Here is a 19406-nt window from a genome sequence, read left to right as displayed (position 1 = left end):
GCTCTCGGGCCATCCTGCGCACCGTACAATGCTGACCCTGCAACTCCGCCCGGCCAGGCCCGCCCGGTGCAGCTCAGCGAACGCAGGAAGACCGCAACCAAGGACTGCGCGGGAAGCAGCCCTGCGCTCGGGCCCCGCCCCTCCCCAGACCACACCCTCCCAGCCACGCCCATACCTACCCACCCACCCCAGGACGACGTGAGGCGCGTGCGCATGGTGGGCCTTAGCCGCGTTGCCGTAGCTACTGGAGACGCGCTCCGCGGGGCAGACAAGGCGCGCTTCCGGGGGGGCGGGGGTACGGTAGCCGGAAGTGCGTGGCCGCCGGGGCCATGGCGGCGCTCGGCGTCGTCTGCATGCTGCTGGCAGTGGGATTCTGGCGGCCGGTCTCGGCTTCAGGAGAGGAGTTCTGGCCTGGCCAGTCGGCGGCGGACATCCTGTCGGGGGCGGCGTCCCGCAGACGGTAAGCGTGTCCACGCCATGCCGGGCCGGGCATCTGGGACAGGGTCAGCAGTAGGGCGGGGGCAGCGGGGCAGCGGGGCCGGGGCTGCGCACGCAGACTGTATTAAGTGAAGCTTGTTTGGCGAAGGTCGCCCTGGCCTTGATAAGGGTCTGAGCTGGCCGTCTGCTTCCGAGAGATCTCTACCAGGAGGTCCAGGAGCGTAGGTGGAGCCCGGCTTTGGTCACGCTGGCTGGCCCACGGTCGGCTCCGGCGTCCTCTTCCGAGGCCCATCTTGAGCGCCAGCGGTAGGACAGAAGTTACTGTCGTCTTCCTCCGCGGCTTGTATTTCCCAAACTAGAGTAACCCAGGAGCGGTCCGGTTCAAGCAAAGCCAGTGACGGGTGTGCGTGAAGCCTGCCTGGGATTGAATCTTGCTTTGGCGAGGGCCTAAAGTTTTAGAACCTACATCGTTATTTGACTTTCTCAAGTGTCATTAACGTACTGGGGAGTTCTTCCACCAGCCAACCAGGCCTGTGATACCCCAGTGGGCTTAATGCAAAGACACCTGGAGCACCCAGGTATGGCCAGACTCAAAATAGATTTTCAAAAATTAAAAACATTACTACCGTCCTCTTCACTCTTTTAATTGTGAAGATGCTCATTCTTCATTTAAGATAATCTGTGTTAACATAATGAGAGTGTTGTTCTTTTCGAGTGAATGAATGAATACTTCTAGCCTTAGCTTCCACACAGGAACTGTCATTAGGTCTAATTCATAAACCAGACCTGTCCAACCTGTGCGCATTGGCCACACACATCTCAGGATAGCTGTGAATGCAGCTCACCATATTAATTGATGTCAACATCACGCCTCATTGTCCAAGGTTTGGCATCCCTGAATAAACAACAGCCCTTTGTGGGTCTCAGTAATTGTTCAGAGGATGAAAGGGTCTTTGGACTAGACAGCCTGGAAATGGCAACTGCAGTACTGATTCTCAGGCTTGGCCTCCGAGGTTCCACTGACATTGAGAATTGTCAGACAGTGCTTGTCTGCTGTTTGCACTCGTGAGATCTGCAGGTCATTGTCACACAGCAGCTGCCGTCTCTGCAAGCTGGGAATGGGTGCTCTGTGAAGGGCCCTCACAACTCAGAGCCTGTGTCTTGCTCCCTGCTCAGGTACCTCCTGTATGATGTCAACCCCCCAGAAGGCTTCAATCTCCGCAGGGATGTCTATATCCGAGTTGCATCCTTGCTGAAGACACTGCTGAAGACTGAGGAGTGGGTGCTTGTCCTGCCCCCATGGGGCCGTCTGTACCACTGGCAAAGCCCTGACATCCATCAGGTCCGGATTCCCTGGTCCGAGTTTTTTGATCTTCCAAGTCTCAATAAAAACATCCCCGTCATTGAGTATGAGCAGTTCATTGCAGGTGAGGCCGGGCATCAAGCTGGGAGGCTTTTCTGATGTAGACGTCCGGCGGGCACTTTCCACATAGCCCTGCTGTAGCGCTTGTTTCCGTGGTTTCTCCGGGGAAGTGGGCCTGAACAGCCATGGCAGGCGTGGTCAGAGTGTTGATTTGAAAGCAGCGGAAAGGCCATCTTACCTGAGATGCACACCTGCGTGGGTTGCGCCACGCTGGTGAGGGATCTGTGAAGAGGCCTGTTGCTTGGCTTCCCCCTGCTTCCACTTGGTGAGAGGCATCAAGCTTTCCTGGGTACAGAGGTATTTAGAGTTGACTGTGGCTTTGGTGGGAAGACAGATCCTTTCTTCTGCTGCGCTGGCTGGTGCCAGTGGTGTACATCAATCAGATCCTTACTCCTCCATGACCTCTGCCCCCTGCTCAGAACTGCTGCCTCGGGATGTATTTCCAGGACGTGGTGGTTCTCTCCCTAGATCTCATCACTATCAAACGTGTTATGCATTGTAGTCAGTCCTGGGAACATGGGAGCGCAGGCAGTATTTTTCCTTTTTCATTCAGGCTGAAGATGCAGAGTCAGTAAATGCATGCTTAGAATATACCCTTTCCTAGCCCAGCTCCCAAACTTGTTTGTGGGTCCTGGAAAACAAGAGCTGGGATTGGCTTTTTAGGGTGCCAGACTCACCTAAGATAGCCTGACCTTTGCCTAAGCCTCAGTCTCGAGTGCCCGGAGAAGCTGCCCATGCCTCTCTGTGGGGTAAGGGCAGTGAGTTCTCACTGTGGGAAAGGTATAGACAGGACCCCTGCTGTTTAGAATGGCATCTGGAGGCGCAGGGCTGATTCTCCTTGCTGCCGCCAAACCTCCGTCCCTCCAGCTGGACTAGGCCTGGGGAAGCCCACGGAAGATGGTACCTGTGCCATGGGTGCGGGACTACCGGGATAAAGCTGTGCTGGGCCCAGCCCAGCGCTGGATGCATGATTGGTGTGGGGGAGCTGCTCATCTTGGGCCCCAGGTCCATCAGCCATATGCAGGCCTCATGCAGTGTGAATCTGAAGACATAGCGATTGATTTTTTTGCCACTTGCCATAACTGGGGTCGTCTTCCAGACACACTCTTTTTGGTACTTTGGGTATGGCTGGTGGTTCTGGCGGTGGTAACCGGTAAGGAGAACACAAACCTTCCTGGGACTCCTCTCGCTGGGGGTTAATGGTGAAGTACACGGAGTGATAGGAAATGCTGGGAGTCTTGAGGCTGGGAACAAGGTTTGGAGGGGAACTTACCAGTCGTGTCAATGTACGCTGGGGTAACAGACCAAGGCAGCAACAGGAGAAGGGGTGAAGTTGGCCCGCTCCAGTGTGTTAGGGGACAGTGGGGAAAAGCAGGTGACAGAGAGGCCAAAGAGACCTCAGTGCGCCCCCTTCTGTCCCCCCAGGCCACATGCTCACGCCATTGATTCCTTCGCTCTCTGCTTTGGAAGCTTTCCCAAGGCTCTGTGGACTAAGAAGGCCTTAGCTAAGTCACGAAAGCCGTCCGTGTGTGGTGCACAGCTGTACGTGCAGCTGTGGTCCCTGTCGTGTGGCACGTCCTCTGGGGTCTCTTTCAGAGTCCGGCGGGCCCTTTATCGACCAGGTGTATGTCCTGCAAGGTTACGCGGAGGGCTGGAAGGAGGGCACCTGGGAAGAGAAGGTGGACGAGCGACCCTGCATCGACCCTCTGCTCTATTCACAGGACAAGCATGAGTATTACAGGTAGCGCCGTGGTCCGGGCCCCACAGGGTTCACAGAGACTGTCCCGAGGGCCCGCCCCCGAGCCCTGGTCCATTCTGGTGTAGCTCACCTCCTAGGGTTTTTTGTGGTCTGGGGGTTGAACCTAGGGTCCTGTGCATGCTAAGCAGGCCCTACACCATTTGAGCTACATCTCTCTAATTCTTCTGTGTATCTCAGTGCGGCCTCTGACTTCAAATCTTCCTGTATTAGCCTCCGAAGCTCTGAGTGAATAGTCATGCACCACGCCCCAGTTCCCCTCACCTTTTATGTACACTTGAGCTTGGCATGGGAATGGTGGTCTTAGCCCCAAAGTCCTGGCTGTCACCTAGCACCCTCCATGTGCGATGTACGAGAGTCCTCTTGGAAGAAGAGTTATTTGGAGAACATGGCTGTCTGGCTGAGCCATGACTTCTGTTATCACCTTCTCCACTGCCCATCTCCTGTCAGTGACTGGGGAATGTTGAGTTCTGTGGGTTTTCTCATAGTTCTTACAAGAACCTGGTTGTCCATAGTGCTAGCCTGCGAGCCACAGAGCGAGGGGGTGGTATCAGCAGGACTGTGCTTCTGCGTCTGCACGCCCCTCATCTGTTCCTGGGGGAGAGCACGCAGGCTGACAGACGGGCTGGGCTCTCTTTTCCAGAGGCTGGTTTTGGGGCTATGAGGAAACGCGGGGTCTGAATGTCTCCTGCCTGTCGGTCCAGGGCTCCGCTTCCATCGTAGCCCCTGTGCTTTTGAAGAACACGTCTGCTCGGTAAGTGCCCGGGCCCTCCACTGTGACGGCTTCGGGTGTCACCATCCTGATGCCTCCCCAAGCCCCTCCCTGCACTCCATCAGTCTGTGGGGTGCCCACCTCCACAGCCGTGGGACTGGGCTGCAGGAGACTGTGTGTGCTGGAAGAAGAACCCTAGAGAGAATCCAGCCCAGGGTTGTCTGCTGTGCTCTGGCGTCGTGGGTGTGCACTCTCCCGGACCCCTTGCTCAGTGAAGCCACTTTACCCTTAGACTGTCACCCACCTCCTGGGCCCTGAGTGGCAGCTGTGGACGTTGGAGGCAGGACACACTCGTGGCTTCCCTTTGCATTCCTCTTTGGGGAGCCATGAGGATCCTAGGCTGGCTGGGAGTATGTACGGGGGTGTGTGTGAAACGGCAGTGGTGTGTCCGGTGGAGGTCGCGTGAACAGTTGCAGGGATCCGGGCGGGCTTGGCTGGAAAGTGGCGTCTTCAGGGCTTGAGCACTGGGGCTTTGGAAGTAGTACCTCGTGCTGTCTTAGTCCTTTCTCTCCTGAGGGTTGGGGGTCGTAAAGCACACCCTGTTTCTGGAATTAGGAGGTTGCAGTAGGTGAGGGCAGCTGCTCCTCCTCCCCTTGGTAACAGGCATAAGGAAGGGGTCCACCCAGGAATGGGGCACGGGCGGGCATGAGTCTTTGAGGAAGTGCCTGAGTGCCACGTCCCAGGAACGTGCCGCAGGCATCCTTGAGTCTCAAGCCCTGCCTGTCCCTTCAGTTCCCTCAATGTCTCCAGCAGCTAGCTGTGAGCATCGTGCTAGTCAGGGCACTCGAGGCCACACTCCTCCTGTCAGGCTCCGTGTCTCCTCCAAGGCTTCTGGAGCCTTTGGCCATGATTCTGTCCACAGAGTCCACTTGCTTAGCCTTGGCCTGCTCGGAGCAGCCAGCCGCAGTGGGCCTGGACGCCGCAGCCCCCCTGCCACCGCCGAGCATGTCGTGACTGGCTCTGGTCCCATACAGAAGCAGATGCTCCCCCGATGTGGTGGAGGGATGGACCTGGCCCTCGTTTCATGCCTGGTGGGGTTCAGCATTAACGCTGTCTTGTCTCAAGACCAGGCCTTATGTATCCCAGTGCCTGGATTTACAAACAAAACCCAACAGCCTGTTCCTGTGAGGTGCATGATGTTAGGGTCAGTTTCTCCTCTCCCGTTGAGGGGCTAGAATGGAGCTGAGTCCAGAGAGGGACTGAGAATAGACGGCTGTGATTCAGGAGCAGTGTGTGTGGGGGTGCCGTGTGGGCAGAGGAGGTGAGACTGCCGCCCACTGCAGTACCAGAACACCCAACTCCAGGTGGGCCGATGACCTGGGCAGGAGAACTGTCAGAGCACAGCCCCAGGATCTTGGGGTGGGGATAGCTGCGAAGCGAGGTATGGAAAACACTAGCCAATTATTATTATAAGATCTAGAAGTCCGACCAGTGTCCATTGAAAACTGAGGAGATGGACTACAGAGAAGGCGAGGCAGCAGCGTATTTGATCAGGATGAGACTGTCCACACTGCCCCTGAATCAGCAGGGCCTGGCGGGAAGCCCACAGGAAATGAGCACTGGCAGCTTTGGGCAGAACAGGTATGCCCCACCCCCAGGTCCCCACCACAGGGTGGCAGGTAGCTGACCAGCACTGTCCTGGGCAGGAGAATCAGGTCACTGCTGAGGGCTTGACTTAAGCTTGTAGATCACAGATCTGTGGCTCAGCAAAGGCATCTCTCCAGCCTCTTCAGTAACACTGTCTGTCTGTCCTCACACCTGCCAGAGGCCTCCGTGGCGACCCCAAGCCAACACCCTTCAGTGATGGACAGCTTAAGGGATGTGCTCAAGCCCATGCTCGTTCGGCAACAAAGTATCATCAGGCTGTGAGACATTAGGCTCCATGTGTGTGGGACTCAGTGCCAGGCATGGGCCAGGAGGTAGGCAGGAATGTATGTTGGGCAGTGATGCTAACCAGGCCTCTTGGGAAGTCCCTGGGGATGTAGGGGGCCAGTGTCCTTTGGACCAGTTTGCCTAACTGTACACGTATCGCTGTCTATTTTATGATCAGAAGACAGGGCCGTTTGGAAGTCAGAGGCAGCCACCCACTTTCCCATTTCCCTCTAGGAATGCCCTTCCGCCAGACTCCTCTTCGCATGTGTGGCTGCGTCTTAAACACAGGTGGATGCCATCTAGGCATTCTCCACGTGGCTGCTTGTCCATGCCCTCCCTTAGCTGAGCACCTTGGGCACTGTTAGGACTCATGGCCATCCCACAGTTTTAGCCTCAGCACCAATCGAAGTGAGTTCATGGAACCCGCCCATCTTGGTCTGAGCTGCTACAGACTGGAGCATTTTTGTAGAGAATCCTTGGTGCACACATTGAGGAAATAGAAATGTAGGGTTGTGCCCAGAACTGAAATGGCTGTGGTGGGTGCACTTTTCATGGGGGTCATCTGAGCCGTTGGTATAAAGCTGGTGCCCATGCAAAGCCCCAGACTCTATGACATGGGAGAGTAAGGTTTCTGACTGGGAATCTTTTGAAATGTTAGTCTGTAAAGCCCCAAGTTTAAATATTTTACCCTTATTTTCTCTGTAAAATTGATGTTTTTGCGCACAGGTAAATTTCCACAGCCTATTGTGGAAAGGCTTCTGGGTTTCTGCTCCACCCTGTGTCATCTCAGTGTCCTTAAGTCCTCTGGGTCCCAGTGTGAGTTTCAGCTTCCACGTTCCCCTTACAGCTGAAATCTGGTGAGAGGAAAGGCTTTGGTGGTGACAGGCTCGCTTCCTCAGTCCCTGGTCCTGTCGGGGAAGATGGTAGTGTGAGCTTGAGACGTGGAGACCCCCCGGGGTGGCCCTCTTCCTCTGTAACAGGAGTGAGCACGTTCTTGTGCCTTGTGGAACCCACGGCCACGTGCCTTGCTCTCCTGTGTGATAGGCGACAGACCCTTGGCACACCCACCGGCAGTGTGGACTCTGGCAGTGTGTTCTTTCAGTGCTAATGTCCTCTTCCCCCCAGCTCACAGCTCTGCAAGGACTTGCTGGATGCTCCCATTTAGGGTCTCCAACAGACTTTCACTGTTGGGGCCCAAGGCTTTCCCATTCTTGGAAAGTGCAAATATAAACATTTTTAATTCTTAGATGGTTGAAATCTTTTATTTTTTTCCCTTATTTAAATGCAGGTCTGTGATGTTGGACCGAGCTGAAAACCTGCTTCATGATCACTATGGAGGCAGAGAGTACTGGGATGTGAGTACCTCACAGTGGCCTCTGCATGTGTTCATGTTTTGAAAACTTCACATTCAACAGCAACTTTGACCCTTGCTGACTGAAACCCTGGGCTGTGCGACCATGGCTGTGAAACAGGGAGCAGTCTGACTCAAGCTGTGGTACTGAGTGACTCAACGATGCTCTGCTGAGCCATGCTCTGTGCCGTCAACATGGCGGTCTTGCCGTGGGTGGCATGCAGCCCGTGCCTTGTCCTCTCTGCACCTCTGGGTGGCTACACCCGTGACATTTCCCCTTTGGATTGGGAAAGGGGACACTTGGTGCAGTGAGTCCCAACACCACGAACCCTTTCTGCATGGAGGGGACACTGGCTGACCCACGCCGGTGTCGGGCCGGGAACAGGAACCCCGCTGCTAAAGCATTTGGCTGGCAACAGAGACCCAGTCATCCAGTTTGGTTCAGTTTAGGAAAAGTGAAGCCTGAATCAGGCAGAAGCCAGGAGCTGGGCAGACACGGAGGTGATGAGGCTGCATGGCTTTGCTGGCCAAGAGCAGATGGTGCAGGCCAGCCTTGCAGCCTAGACAGGCCCTGCTCTGGGCTGCCTGGGGGAGGGGGCCCCTCCCTGAAGTGGCCCTCCATGGGCCTGTCCCCATCTCTGTGGGTGACACCACTGCTGCCTGAGTGCTCAGGGGTTAACCAGAGGCCCTGCAGTTGGCACAGAAGGACCCAGCCAGGAGGGCTGAGGAGCCTTGTCAGTGGCAGCCTGCGGGAGGGAGGGGCCGGCGCTAGATAGTGAAGTTGTGACTGCTCCTTCATCCGAAGGCCCCGTGACACTCAGCTCAGCCCTGTTCGTGCAGACCCGGCGCAGCATGGTATTTGCAAAGCACTTGCGGGCTGTGGGAGACGAGTTCAGGAGCCAGCACCTCAACTCCACCGATGCCGCCGATAAGATGGTCCCGGAGGAAGACTGGACGCGGATGAAGGTAACTGTGCTGCTCTTGGCCAGAAGGAACTAGGGATGGGCTCAGCTCTTAGGCTAGCATGCCTGTCCTCTGGCTATTTTATTCCAGACGTGAGTGACATCCACTATCTGACCTTCAGGAGAGCTGCGGAGCAAGCTCCTCTGAATCCTTGTCTTGATGCAGAGTTATGGACAGGACTTACACAGATTTCTTTTTATTGAGTGGGAACATTATTGTTAACATAAAATAGTATATATATAAAGTCTGCAGATTCTGCCCAGCATGGTGGCACATGCCTATGACCCCAGTCTTCAGAGGTGGAAGCAGGAAGGCTGTGAGCTCCAGGCCAGCCTGGGCTAAGTAGAGAAACCTTGTCTCAAAAATAAAAAATATTTAAAAAAAAAAAAAGGAAAAGAAGGAAGGGGGGGGGCACCTTAAGCAGAAGTAGGCATTGAAAGATGAGCCGTCAGCATTTTCTGTGGCCTCCGCACAGCAGAAAGGAAGCAGGCCAGCCTGCCTGTCCCAGAGCTCCTGTAGTTGGTTGTTTTTGCTCTCTTGGCACTTTTGGGGGGACCCGCCACCCAGCTCCCAAATAAATCACACACCGAGGCTTATTCTTAATTATAAATGCCCGGCCTTAGCTTGGCTTATTTGTAGCCAGTTTTTCTTAACTTTAAATGATCCCATTTATCTTTTTGCCCCTGGGCGTTTTCCTTTTCTTACTTCTGTATATCTTATTTTCACTCTTACTCCGTGGCTGGCGGTGCAGGTGGCTGTGTGGGTGGCTGGGTGGCTGGGTGGCTGTGTGGCTGGGTGGCTGGGTGGCTGGGTGGCTGTGCGGCTGGCCCCTAGCATCCTCTTCTCCTTGTTTTCTTGTTCTTTCTTCTTTTCTTGTTCCTAGATCCTCATCTTCTTCTAGATTTCTCCTTTTATTCTCTCTGCCTGCCAGCCCCACCTATCCTTTCTCCTGCCTCGCTATTGGCTGTTCAGCGCTTTATTAGACCATCAGGTGTTTTAGACAGGCAAAGTAACACAGCTTCACAGAGTTAAACAAATGCAACATCAAAGAATGCGACACATCTTTGCATCATTAGAAAAATGTTCCACAGCACAAACAAACATAACACATCTTAAAATAATAGTCTACAACAAGCTCCTTCAGTCCGTTGGTCCTGTGTTGTCCTTTCCCCTCAAAGCTGCGTTTCCTGTGTCATTTTTCCTTCGACTGGCATGGTTGGCACCCCCTCTATGTCGTCAGTGGATGTCAGGACTCCACCGTACCTGTTTGGCTTGTGGGTGGTCTGCACTTAGGTGGCCTTACATAGAAGAAAGTATTAAATAGCTTTTTTTTTTTTTTTTCATTTTTTTCCTGGTGGTTCATTTATGGTTTTTTTTAAAATTATTATTATTTGCTTATTTTTATTTATTTATTTTTTAAGATTTATTATGTATACAGTGTTTCTGTCTGCATGTATGACTGCAGGCCACAAGAGGGCACCAGATCTCATTACAGATGGTTGTGAGCCACCATGTGGTTGCTGGGAATTGAACTCAGGACCTTTAGAAGAGCAGCCAGTGCTCTTAACCTCTGAGCCATCTCTCCAGCCCCATTTATGGTTTTTATTTCACTCAGATAAAGCATTTGTGATGATTGATTCCTTTGTGGTCTTACCAGGACATCCATTTCCCCCAGGAGATTCTGTGTGAGACTCAGTTAGGCTGGAGGGATGCTTTCGAGGACATGTTTATCCCTCTGCTTCCCAGGACACCTGGGTGAGCTCTCCTCATCTTTTCCCCCACATCCCTGCCTTTTGTAGGTCAAACTGGGCTCGGCGCTCGGCGGCCCCTACCTCGGAGTCCACCTGAGAAGAAAGGACTTCATCTGGGGCCACAGGGAGGACGTGCCCAGCCTGGAGGGGGCCGTGAAGAAGATCCGCAGCCTCATGAAGACTCACCAGCTGGACAAGGTGTTCGTGGCCACAGATGCCATCAGGAAGGGTAGGCAGTTCTAAGCCTGTGCTTTGCTAGGCCTCTTACCGCCAGTTAGATGCTGGGCAGGTGTAGGCATTCGTGATGACCCTCCACAGTGCACCTCCTCATTCTGGGGGGTCAGCAGCCTCTCTTTTGCCTCGCAGAGCAGGAAGAACTGAGGAAGCTACTTCCAGAAATGGTGAGGTTTGAGCCCACTTGGGAGGAGCTGGAGCTATACAAGGACGGAGGTGTGGCCATCATCGATCAGTGGATCTGCGCTCATGCCAGGTGCCTGTCCAGCTTGCCCAGGGGCTCTCGCTCTTTTCAGGGGTTCCTGTCCAGCTTGCCCGGGGGCTCTCGCTCCTTTCAGGGGTTCCTGTTGCCCCAGTACTCAGCAGTTGAGCAGTGGCTGTGGCCGTCCATCTTCTCCGGCCCCCTTTTGATTCATTACTCCCTAAACTGTACCAGCCAGCCCAGTGTCTCCTTGGCTCCTATGAACAGTGGGTGTGGACCCTTCAGGTCTTTCCTGCACACATTCTCTGTGGAGTGTACCCAGACCCCTTCTGCTCCTGTCTGCCCGAGGGATGTACCCTGCCCAGGCTGCTTGGCCTCCTTGGCATGTTTGTGCTGCTGAAGCCACCCAGAGCTGCCTGTGGCCAAAGGCCTCTGTCTCAGCGCTCTGGGAGACCATGAGGGCTGCTGGCCCTGCCGCCCTCTGTACGTCAGCTGCAGGCCCCTCCGGGTGGGCTCAGATTCGAATGCCCCGAGGAGAATGGGAATCGAGGCAGAATGTGTGCCTTTCCTTGTGGCTCCAGATGCGGAGGTGCTCGGAGCGGGCACACTTAGCGCAGGAAGGCTAGTGTGTGCCCATCTTGCCCTGCCGCTTTTCTCTCCGTGACCGCTGCTTTTCTGCCGTGTGCTGGCCTCTGCGGTTCCCGCTGACACCGTCCCAGCACCAGGGGTAGGCAGGTGAGGGCCTCGTTCTTGATCTCGGTGGACTGGCTGCTCTCCGCTTGCAGGCATGGCTTGTGCAGTGTGCATGACGGGGAGCCAGGCCGTTCTGTCTCTTCCCTGTCAATGCTCTCTGAGGAGGCTCTGAGCTTGCTCTTTCTCTCTGTCTGGGGTGCTTCCCAGGATCCACTAGACACAAGCTGTGTCTCAGGAATGACTGCAGTTCCCAGTTCAGAAGGCACTTCATACAGCTGATTGTCATCAGCGCAGCGCACCCCATACTTGCCTCCACAGGTGGGGTGCACCTAAGGCCCCAGAGTTCCAGGATAGTCATGTAATGTAGCACTCCAGAACTTCTCTTGGATCAGTTGGTCACCAGGTGCCATCCGAGGACCAGGGTACAGGAGTCAGGGCTGGCAGCATCTCTCTGTCACCCCAGGAATCTGAAGGACCCTGGAAAAGGGGCTCCCTTAGCTATGACAGCGTGCATGTAGCTAGTCCCTGCCACAGCCAGTGTGTCAGGATGGACGCAGAGCCCTTGGTGTTGTGTAGCAAGGTGGAGGTCTCTGTCTGTAGTAGAGAGACACACGAGTGTCTGCAAGGCAGAGTGGGTGCTGAAGCGTGGGATGACCCATGCAGGTGCGTGCGTGCGTGCATGTATGTGTGTGACTGATAAATCCATTGCTGGTCCCAGGTAACCTCTCGTTACTCTACAGGTTTTTTTTTTCTTTCTTTTTTTTAATTAATTTATTTATATATATATTTTATTTTACAATACCATTCAGTTCTACATATCAGCCATGGGTTCCCCTATTCTCCCCCCTCCCACCTCCTCCCCTTACCCCCAGCCCACCCTCCATTCCCACCTCCTCCAGGACAAGTCCTCCCCTGAGGACTGCGATCAACCTGGTAGACTCAGTCCAGGCAGGTCCAGTCCCTTCCTCCCAGACTGAGCCAAGTGTCCCTGCATAAGCTCCAGGTTTCAAACAGCCAACTCATGCAATGAGCACAGGACTTGGTCCCACTGCCTAGTTGCCTCCCAAACTGATCAAGCCAATCAACTGTCTCACCTATTCAGAGGGCCTGATCCAGCTGGGGGCCCCTCAGCCTTTGGTTCATAGTTCATGTGTTTCCATTCATTTGGCTATTTTTTTCCAATAATTGAGTAAAACTGAAATTTATTATAAGCCACAGTCGTCCTAGGGACCTCCATGCTATATATATAGCCTCTATGGTTCTATGGGTTGTGGTCTGATTGTTCTTTATTTTATATCTAGAATCCACCTATGAGTGAGTACATGCCATGACTGTCTTTCTGGGTTTGGGTTACCTCACTCAGGATGATTTTTTCTAGTTCCATCCATTTGCCTGCAAATTTCATGCTTTCATTGTTTTTCTCTGCTGAGTAGTACTCCATTGTGTATATGTACCACATTTTTTTCATCCATTCTTCCGTTGATGGGCATCTAGGTTGTTTCCAGGTTCTGGCTATTACAAATAGTGCTGCTATGAACATGGCTGAGCATGTATCTTTATGGTATGAATCAGCATTCCTTGGGTATATGCCCAAGAGTGGGATGGCTGGGTCTTGAGGTAGTTCGATTCCTAATTTTCTGAGAAACCGCCATACTGATTTCCACAGTAGTTGTACAAGTTTACATTCCCACCAACAGTGGAGGAGTGTTCCCTTTGCTCCACATCCTCTCCAACATTGACTGTCATTGGTGTTTTTGATCGTAGCCATTCTAACAGGTGTAATGTGGTATCTCAGAGTTTTTTTGATTTGCATTTCTCTGATGATTAAGGATGTTGAGCATTTCTTTAAATGTCTTTCAGCCATTTGTAGTTCTTGTTTTGAGAATTCTCTGTTTAGCTCTTTAGCCCATTTTTTAATTGGACTGTTCAGTACTTTGATGTCTAGTTTCTTGAGTTCTTTATATATTGTGGAGATCAATCCTCTGTCAGATGTGGGGTTGGTGAAGATCTTTTCCCATTCTGTTGGCTGTCTTTTTGTCTTATTGACTGTGTCTTTTGCCCTGCAAAAGCTTCTCAGTTTTGAGAGGTCCCATTTATTAATTGTTGTGCTCAGGGTCTGTGCTGTTGGTGTTTTATTTAGCAAATGGTCTCCGGTGCCAATGCGTTCAAGAGTGCTTCCTATTTTCTATTAAGTTTAGTGTAACTGGATTTATGTTTAGGTCTTTGATCCACTTGGACTTGAGTTTTGTGCATGGTGACAGATATGGATCTATTTGTAATCTTTTACATATTGACATCCAGTTATGCCAGCACCATTTGTTGAAGATACTTTCTTTTTTCCATTGTATAGTTTTGGCTCCTTTGTCAAAAACCAGGTGTTCATATGTGCATGGATTAATGTCAGGGTCTTCAATTCGATTCCATTGGTCCGTATGTCGGTTTTTATACCAGTACCAAGCTGTTTTTATTACTATAGCTCTATAGTAGAGTTTGAGGTCAGGGATGGTGATGCCTCCAAGGGTTGCTTTATCGTATAGGATTCTTTTAGCTATCCTGGGTCTTTTGTTTTTCCATATAAAGTTGAGTATTTTTCTTTCCAAGTCTGTGAAGAATTGTGTTGGAATTTTGATGGGGATTGCATTGAATCTGTAGATTGCTTTTGGTAAGATTGCCATTTTTACTATGTTAATCCTACCTATCCATGAGCATGGGAGATCCTTCCATTTTCTGATATCTTCTTCAATTTCTTTCTTTAGAGATTTAAAGTTCTTATCAAAAAGGTCCTTCACTTGTTTAGTTAGTGTTATCCCAAGGTATTTTATATTATTTGTGGCTATTGTAAAGGGTGATGTTTCTCTGACTTCTTTCTCAGCCCTTTTATCATTTGTGTATAGGAAGGCTACTGATTTTTTTGAGTTGATCTTGTATCCTGACACTTTACTGAAGGAGTTTATCAGCTGTAGGAGTTCCCTTGTAGAGTTTTTGGGGTCACTTATGTATACTATCATATCATCACTCTGCAGGTTTTTTATTGGCACCTCAGTCTCCACATTTTCTTTTCGGATTCATGAAGAGAGAGAGATTTTGGGGTTGGACCCCAAGACAACGTACAACCGGTTTTGTGGAGACCAGGAGAAAGCATGTGAGCAGCCCACACACTGGAAGATTGCATACTGAGCCCACCTCTCTTCCACCTGCCAGGCACTCGGTCACAGGGTCCCAGAGGAGGCCTCCACTTGGGTGGCAACACACCTAAAGCCGTGTTCCTTTGTGTTCACGGGACGACATCTACCTGTGTAGGCTCCGCCCCCTTCAGGGTTCACAGTTGTGTCTTCTTTCAGGACTTGAGACCCACGTCCCCATCACAGATGTCACATGTGTGCTAGTCCAGAAATGTGAGGGACATTTGTCAGCCCTGACAGGCCCTTCAGCCACATCCTGAGCGAGTTGAGGATGGCCAGTGAGTGGCGGCACCCTCGGGTGTGGATGCTGGCTCCTGAGATGTTGGTATAACTGTCTCCTGAGGTTGACTCACACATGCCCAGTGTGAGCAGATGCCAGGTTTTGCCTCACCCTCCATCTGCCTGGTGCCCCAGCTCATTTCCTCCTGCAGTGGACGGCTTGGGCACTGTTCTCACCAGCACGCTGGGACCTTGAGGACAGCCCTGGAGTGCTAGGGACTTCCTCGCCTCACATGGGTCCCCGCTCGTTGCACTCAGACTTGAGAAGTGACAGAAATGACCTTCGGAAGGCCACATCCGAGACACACACTGCTTCATGAAACCCCTTCCTAGGCCTCATGCTGTACCACAGGAGGCGGGGTCAGCACAGCCTTGACCAGGGCACCCTCGGGTCCTCGACCTGTACTCATCAGTACACCCCCTCCCCCAGTGCTGTGCACTGAGAGCCCCCCCACTCAGCTGCTGCCCAGGTCTCCTTCCCAAGCACCGAGGTAGACCCTGAGCACAGACAAGGTCTTGTGGCTCACTCAGCTCACCAGGTAGAATCACGTATTTATTCTTTTCCATTTGTACATCCAAATGTATTAATAAAATACTTTTTCAAGAAAGCTATAATCACAGAAATGATGCTCTTTAAGTACTTCGCTCCCTTAGGTCAGGAGCTGCGCCATGTAGACGACTGTGCCTTTTGGGAGAATGAGGGCCCGCCCACCTGGCAGCGTGCAGTTAGACCCTTGTTGATCTGCAGAAGACAAACTAGCCAGGTGTGGCAGGACAGAGCAGAGTGCCCTGGTACCTGGGGTTTGGATGTGGCCATGGGGGCCTTGTCACTGTCCACCACAACCTGGTTCTCTTTGTTGGACTGTTTGATAGGACTCTTGGGGGAAAGCATTCTCCAACTATAGAAAGTCTGGAGATCCCATCTTCTGGACTCCAAGGAGATGGCAGTACAGCCTTTGTGGGCTTCCTGCTGTCTAAAGGGGTGGCTAGCTCATCTCCTGGAAACAGAGGCAGCAGCAGCAAGGAACATCTGGTACCAGGACAGAGCCTCCTGCTCCACAGTGACCAGAACCTAGGGGCACAAGCTGGGGCAATGGAGTGATGTGCTGGGCCAGGTCATCGGAGGAGGGTGGTGTAAGGACTGGGTACCATGTATCAAGGACATGCCATGTAGCTCTGACAGAGAGCAACTAAGAGGGTCTGCATGGCCTGCATGAAACATGGCTGTATCCGTTGATTTAAGCAAAAAAACAATGGAATTGGTTGCTCTCTGAGCCAGGGGACATGGCAGCATCTCTGGGCAAAGCTGGGTAGCCTGGAGGTCTTGAAGCAATCTACTGGTCGCCGGACTGGTTGCTGTGGCAGTGGTCGCAGGAGTATTGGTGAGCCTGCAGCTCAATTCCATACAAAGGTAGGTTGCAGTTCACCCTGAACTGGAACGGCTCTAAATGAGCACATTCAACCGAAGACCGGGAGCCGACCAGGCCCAGGAGGAGCCAGGCCACAGCGGAGAGCTGATGGGGTCATTTGGGTCAGTGTTTTTTACTGGGGTAGGGGATGCTCACAATTGCTACTCAGGCGTGAACTACAGCGGCTGCTTGTGCCAGGGTACATGCCACAGCCCCCTTCTGCCACACTGCCACGGTGCCCCCCTTTGCCAGGGATTTCTTAACAGGGGAGCCCGACCCCCACACTGGTACAGATGACACCAACATGGCAGGTGTGGCTGGTGTCCTCGTCGCCATCATCACAAGGGCTGGACACACAGACATGTCCTGCTGGGCACCAGTCTGCGCTCAGCCCTCACGTTTTATGCAGCTTGCGGTGTGTATTTTGCAGTGAACCAGCTATGAGCTTACAGCTCGCCCATCGCCCACTCTTCCCCGCTCGCACATGTAGGAAAATGAACACAGCAGCCACACTGGCCTGAGCTGTCACCTGAATCAGTCCGGTTAGGGGGTCCTTTGTGGCCTCTGAGTCTGTACTGTGTCTGGAAGCCTTTGCCCTAAGATGCCTGTCATCTGGCAGTCTCCAGGCACTGACCATATATGGGCATTTGATGGCCCAGGCTCTGCCATCTCAAAGTTCACTGCCAGGAGGGAAAATAAGGGTCCTAGTACACCGTATCCCACACGCAGCAGGGAGGCAAGGCTTCCCACCCCAAATAAACAGGGCAATGCTGAGGATGAGGTGGACCTTGGAGGCTGAGTTCTATTTATAAGTCACAAGCTGGGAGGAAGGCCAGTGGTCAGAAAGAACAACAGGACCATATGGTCTTTGGTGCCACCTGTAGCCACACTTGGGATCTGCCCAGAACAGAAGGACACTGTAGAACAGCGGATGTACCCACAATGCACCAGTACCAGCAGTACCATCCAAGCAGGCATCACAGCATAAACCAGCCCACTTGGGGTCTCGGTGCAGAGACCATGCAGATGACAAGTGGCCATCCCTGGTGAAACCACAGGGCCATTTGTTCCGAGGCAGCAGCTAATTGGGACACCCGAGGCTATAAATCAGACACACCACTGCCCAGAGCATCTGGGACTGAGACTCCACAGCCTCTGAGGAGTTGTGCTCATCCATTTTGAGCAGAGGTTTATTTAGCTCACAGCTTTGGAAATGTCACTGTGCCAGCTCCATGGGGTCTCACCTTGGCTGCAATGGCTCATGGGAGCTAGCCATGCCAAAGTGAATAGGAAGATCATGCCAACACACAGAGGCTGGGAGCTGGGTGGGACTGAGCTATGACTCTTAGGACCCTCTCGGAGGGTGACAGAGGCTCCCCCAGGACCACCTAACCTTTCTGTGAACAGCACTGAGACCGGAGGACCGCCCCCAGCTGGACCTAAGTCTAAATATCCCACCACTTCCCCTGACACTGCCAACTTCACAGGAAAGGGCACCGGGAGTGAGCGCATGCCCAGCCTCATCAAGAGCTAAACGTCACACTGTCCTCAGATCCACACCAGACAGCAAGCCAAGCCCTCCACAGAACCCCTGCCCTTGTGGTTCCAGAAGGAGTCACTTCAAGACCTCAGGGGCTGTGTCCACCTTCTGCTTGGGTCATCCATTCCCCATCAGGGGCTTATGTAGGGATCCTTGCTGCCCTGCTTTTGAAGGAGGACTTGGCAGGGAAGGGACGCAGTATACTCAGTCACAGAACCAAGATAAGCTCCGGAACAACGGGAAACCAACAGGGGCTCTGGAGGGACAGACACACGTGACAGATGACAGATACAAGCCTCAGACAAAAATTACACCTGGAACTGGAACTCCAGGATCATGGACTGCAGTTCCATCCCCTCAATGCAGTCCTCGGCTTGTAGCTGGCGTCTTCTCCCTATCCCCACAGAGCCATCCCTTAGTCCAGCCTCCTTCATGAGGATATAGTCGTGTCGGATTTGGTTTGCCCTGGTGACCTCAGTTTACCTTACTCACCCCTGTAACAGCCCCATTTCCAAAGAGAATCATGCTCAGATGTACTAGGGGTTAGGGCCAAGTTCAGTAGTGGAGTTTGAAAAACCACGGAGCCCCGATCCCTCACATTGCCTGCACGTCACTCCTGACTCCAGAAGTCAGGGCTGACCCCAGATAGCTTACTCAGAGCCAGCTTGCCCTAGAGAACAGAGTAGCCAGTCCCCTGGACCTGGAACCTGCATGATAAGGAGAGTCACAGGTCATGTACGGCCAGTCTGTGATAGGATATGTACCCAAGTGGAACAAAGAGATGTTTCTGAGACCTGCTGTCCAGGGCTGGGCTGGACAACTAAGGCCGCTGCTCTCCCTCCTTGTCTACCCTCTGTGGGGTCCACTGGGAGGGCGGGGGCCTGTGGGGAAGGCTGAACAGGCACGACCCTGGCCGGACTGGAGCCTGCTGCTCTCCAGAAGTAAGCCAAGGCAGTCTGAATGCAATGACCTGGTTGCTAGTGTTAGGGAGACGTGGAGGGAGACAATGGGCAGGAAACACATTTGGGGACCATATTGAATCACACCTTGGCTGGTTCCAGTGCCGTCTGTCTCTGCTGTGCCAGCCATTACTCCTTGCCGCCACATCAGCTAACTAATGGAGGCTGGAGGCTGCAATAAATGGCCTGTGACAAATTCAACCCCTGGCTCTAAGGAAAGGCCTTTTCAGGACAAGGAAGGGCTCACGTATCTTGTAGATGGCCGCCTTCCTGCTCCACAGAGGGCAGGGCAGCAGGACACATGGCACCATCAGCTCTCCCCACCTCAAATGGAACACAAGAGCCCTGCAAACCCTCGGGGTCTGGGGGCAGCAGCACCTCCAATCCGTCACTTCTAGAACATGCACCTGTCTGCTCTTTTATTATTATGTTTTTTATTATTTGGGAATCTAACGTCATGTGCCCCAAAGGCACTTACCTCCTAATCTTCCCACGTCTGCCCCCTTCCTCTGTGACCACCCCCCAAAAAAACACAAGTCCATTTTGTGTTGTCCATATATTCACTGGAGCATGGTCAAATTC

General features: G+C 52.8%; 1 protein-coding gene across 1 annotated transcript; it reads left to right on the top strand.

The window, feature by feature from the left end:
- The first annotated feature begins 261 nt into the window (after nucleotides 1–261).
- Pofut2 (protein O-fucosyltransferase 2) lies at nucleotides 262–15531 on the top strand. Its single transcript, XM_006989391.4, has 9 exons — nucleotides 262–460; nucleotides 1615–1865; nucleotides 3458–3602; nucleotides 4261–4371; nucleotides 7550–7616; nucleotides 8453–8578; nucleotides 10375–10555; nucleotides 10693–10816; nucleotides 14479–15531. Exons 1-9 carry the CDS (start codon nucleotides 330–332, stop codon nucleotides 14630–14632), a joined length of 1290 nt encoding a protein of 429 aa, XP_006989453.1. The 5' UTR covers nucleotides 262–329; the 3' UTR covers nucleotides 14633–15531.
- The last annotated feature ends 3875 nt before the right edge of the window (nucleotides 15532–19406 follow it).

This window comes from Peromyscus maniculatus, chromosome 21, assembly GCF_049852395.1.
Source record: "Peromyscus maniculatus bairdii isolate BWxNUB_F1_BW_parent chromosome 21, HU_Pman_BW_mat_3.1, whole genome shotgun sequence".
Taxonomy (NCBI): Eukaryota; Metazoa; Chordata; class Mammalia; order Rodentia; family Cricetidae; genus Peromyscus; species Peromyscus maniculatus.
Note: the sequence above shows the minus strand (reverse complement) of the source record. Positions and strands in the feature narration are given on the sequence as shown.

Coding starts and splice junctions, on each gene's coding strand:
- Pofut2 (XM_006989391.4), top strand. CDS start 330: ATGGCGGCGCTCGGCGTCGTCTGCATGCTGCTGGCAGTGGGATTCTGG. Junction 1,866..3,457: donor GTATGAGCAGTTCATTGCAG/GTGAGGCCGGGC, acceptor GGTCTCTTTCAG/AGTCCGGCGGGCCCTTTATC. Junction 3,603..4,260: donor GACAAGCATGAGTATTACAG/GTAGCGCCGTGG, acceptor TCTCTTTTCCAG/AGGCTGGTTTTGGGGCTATG.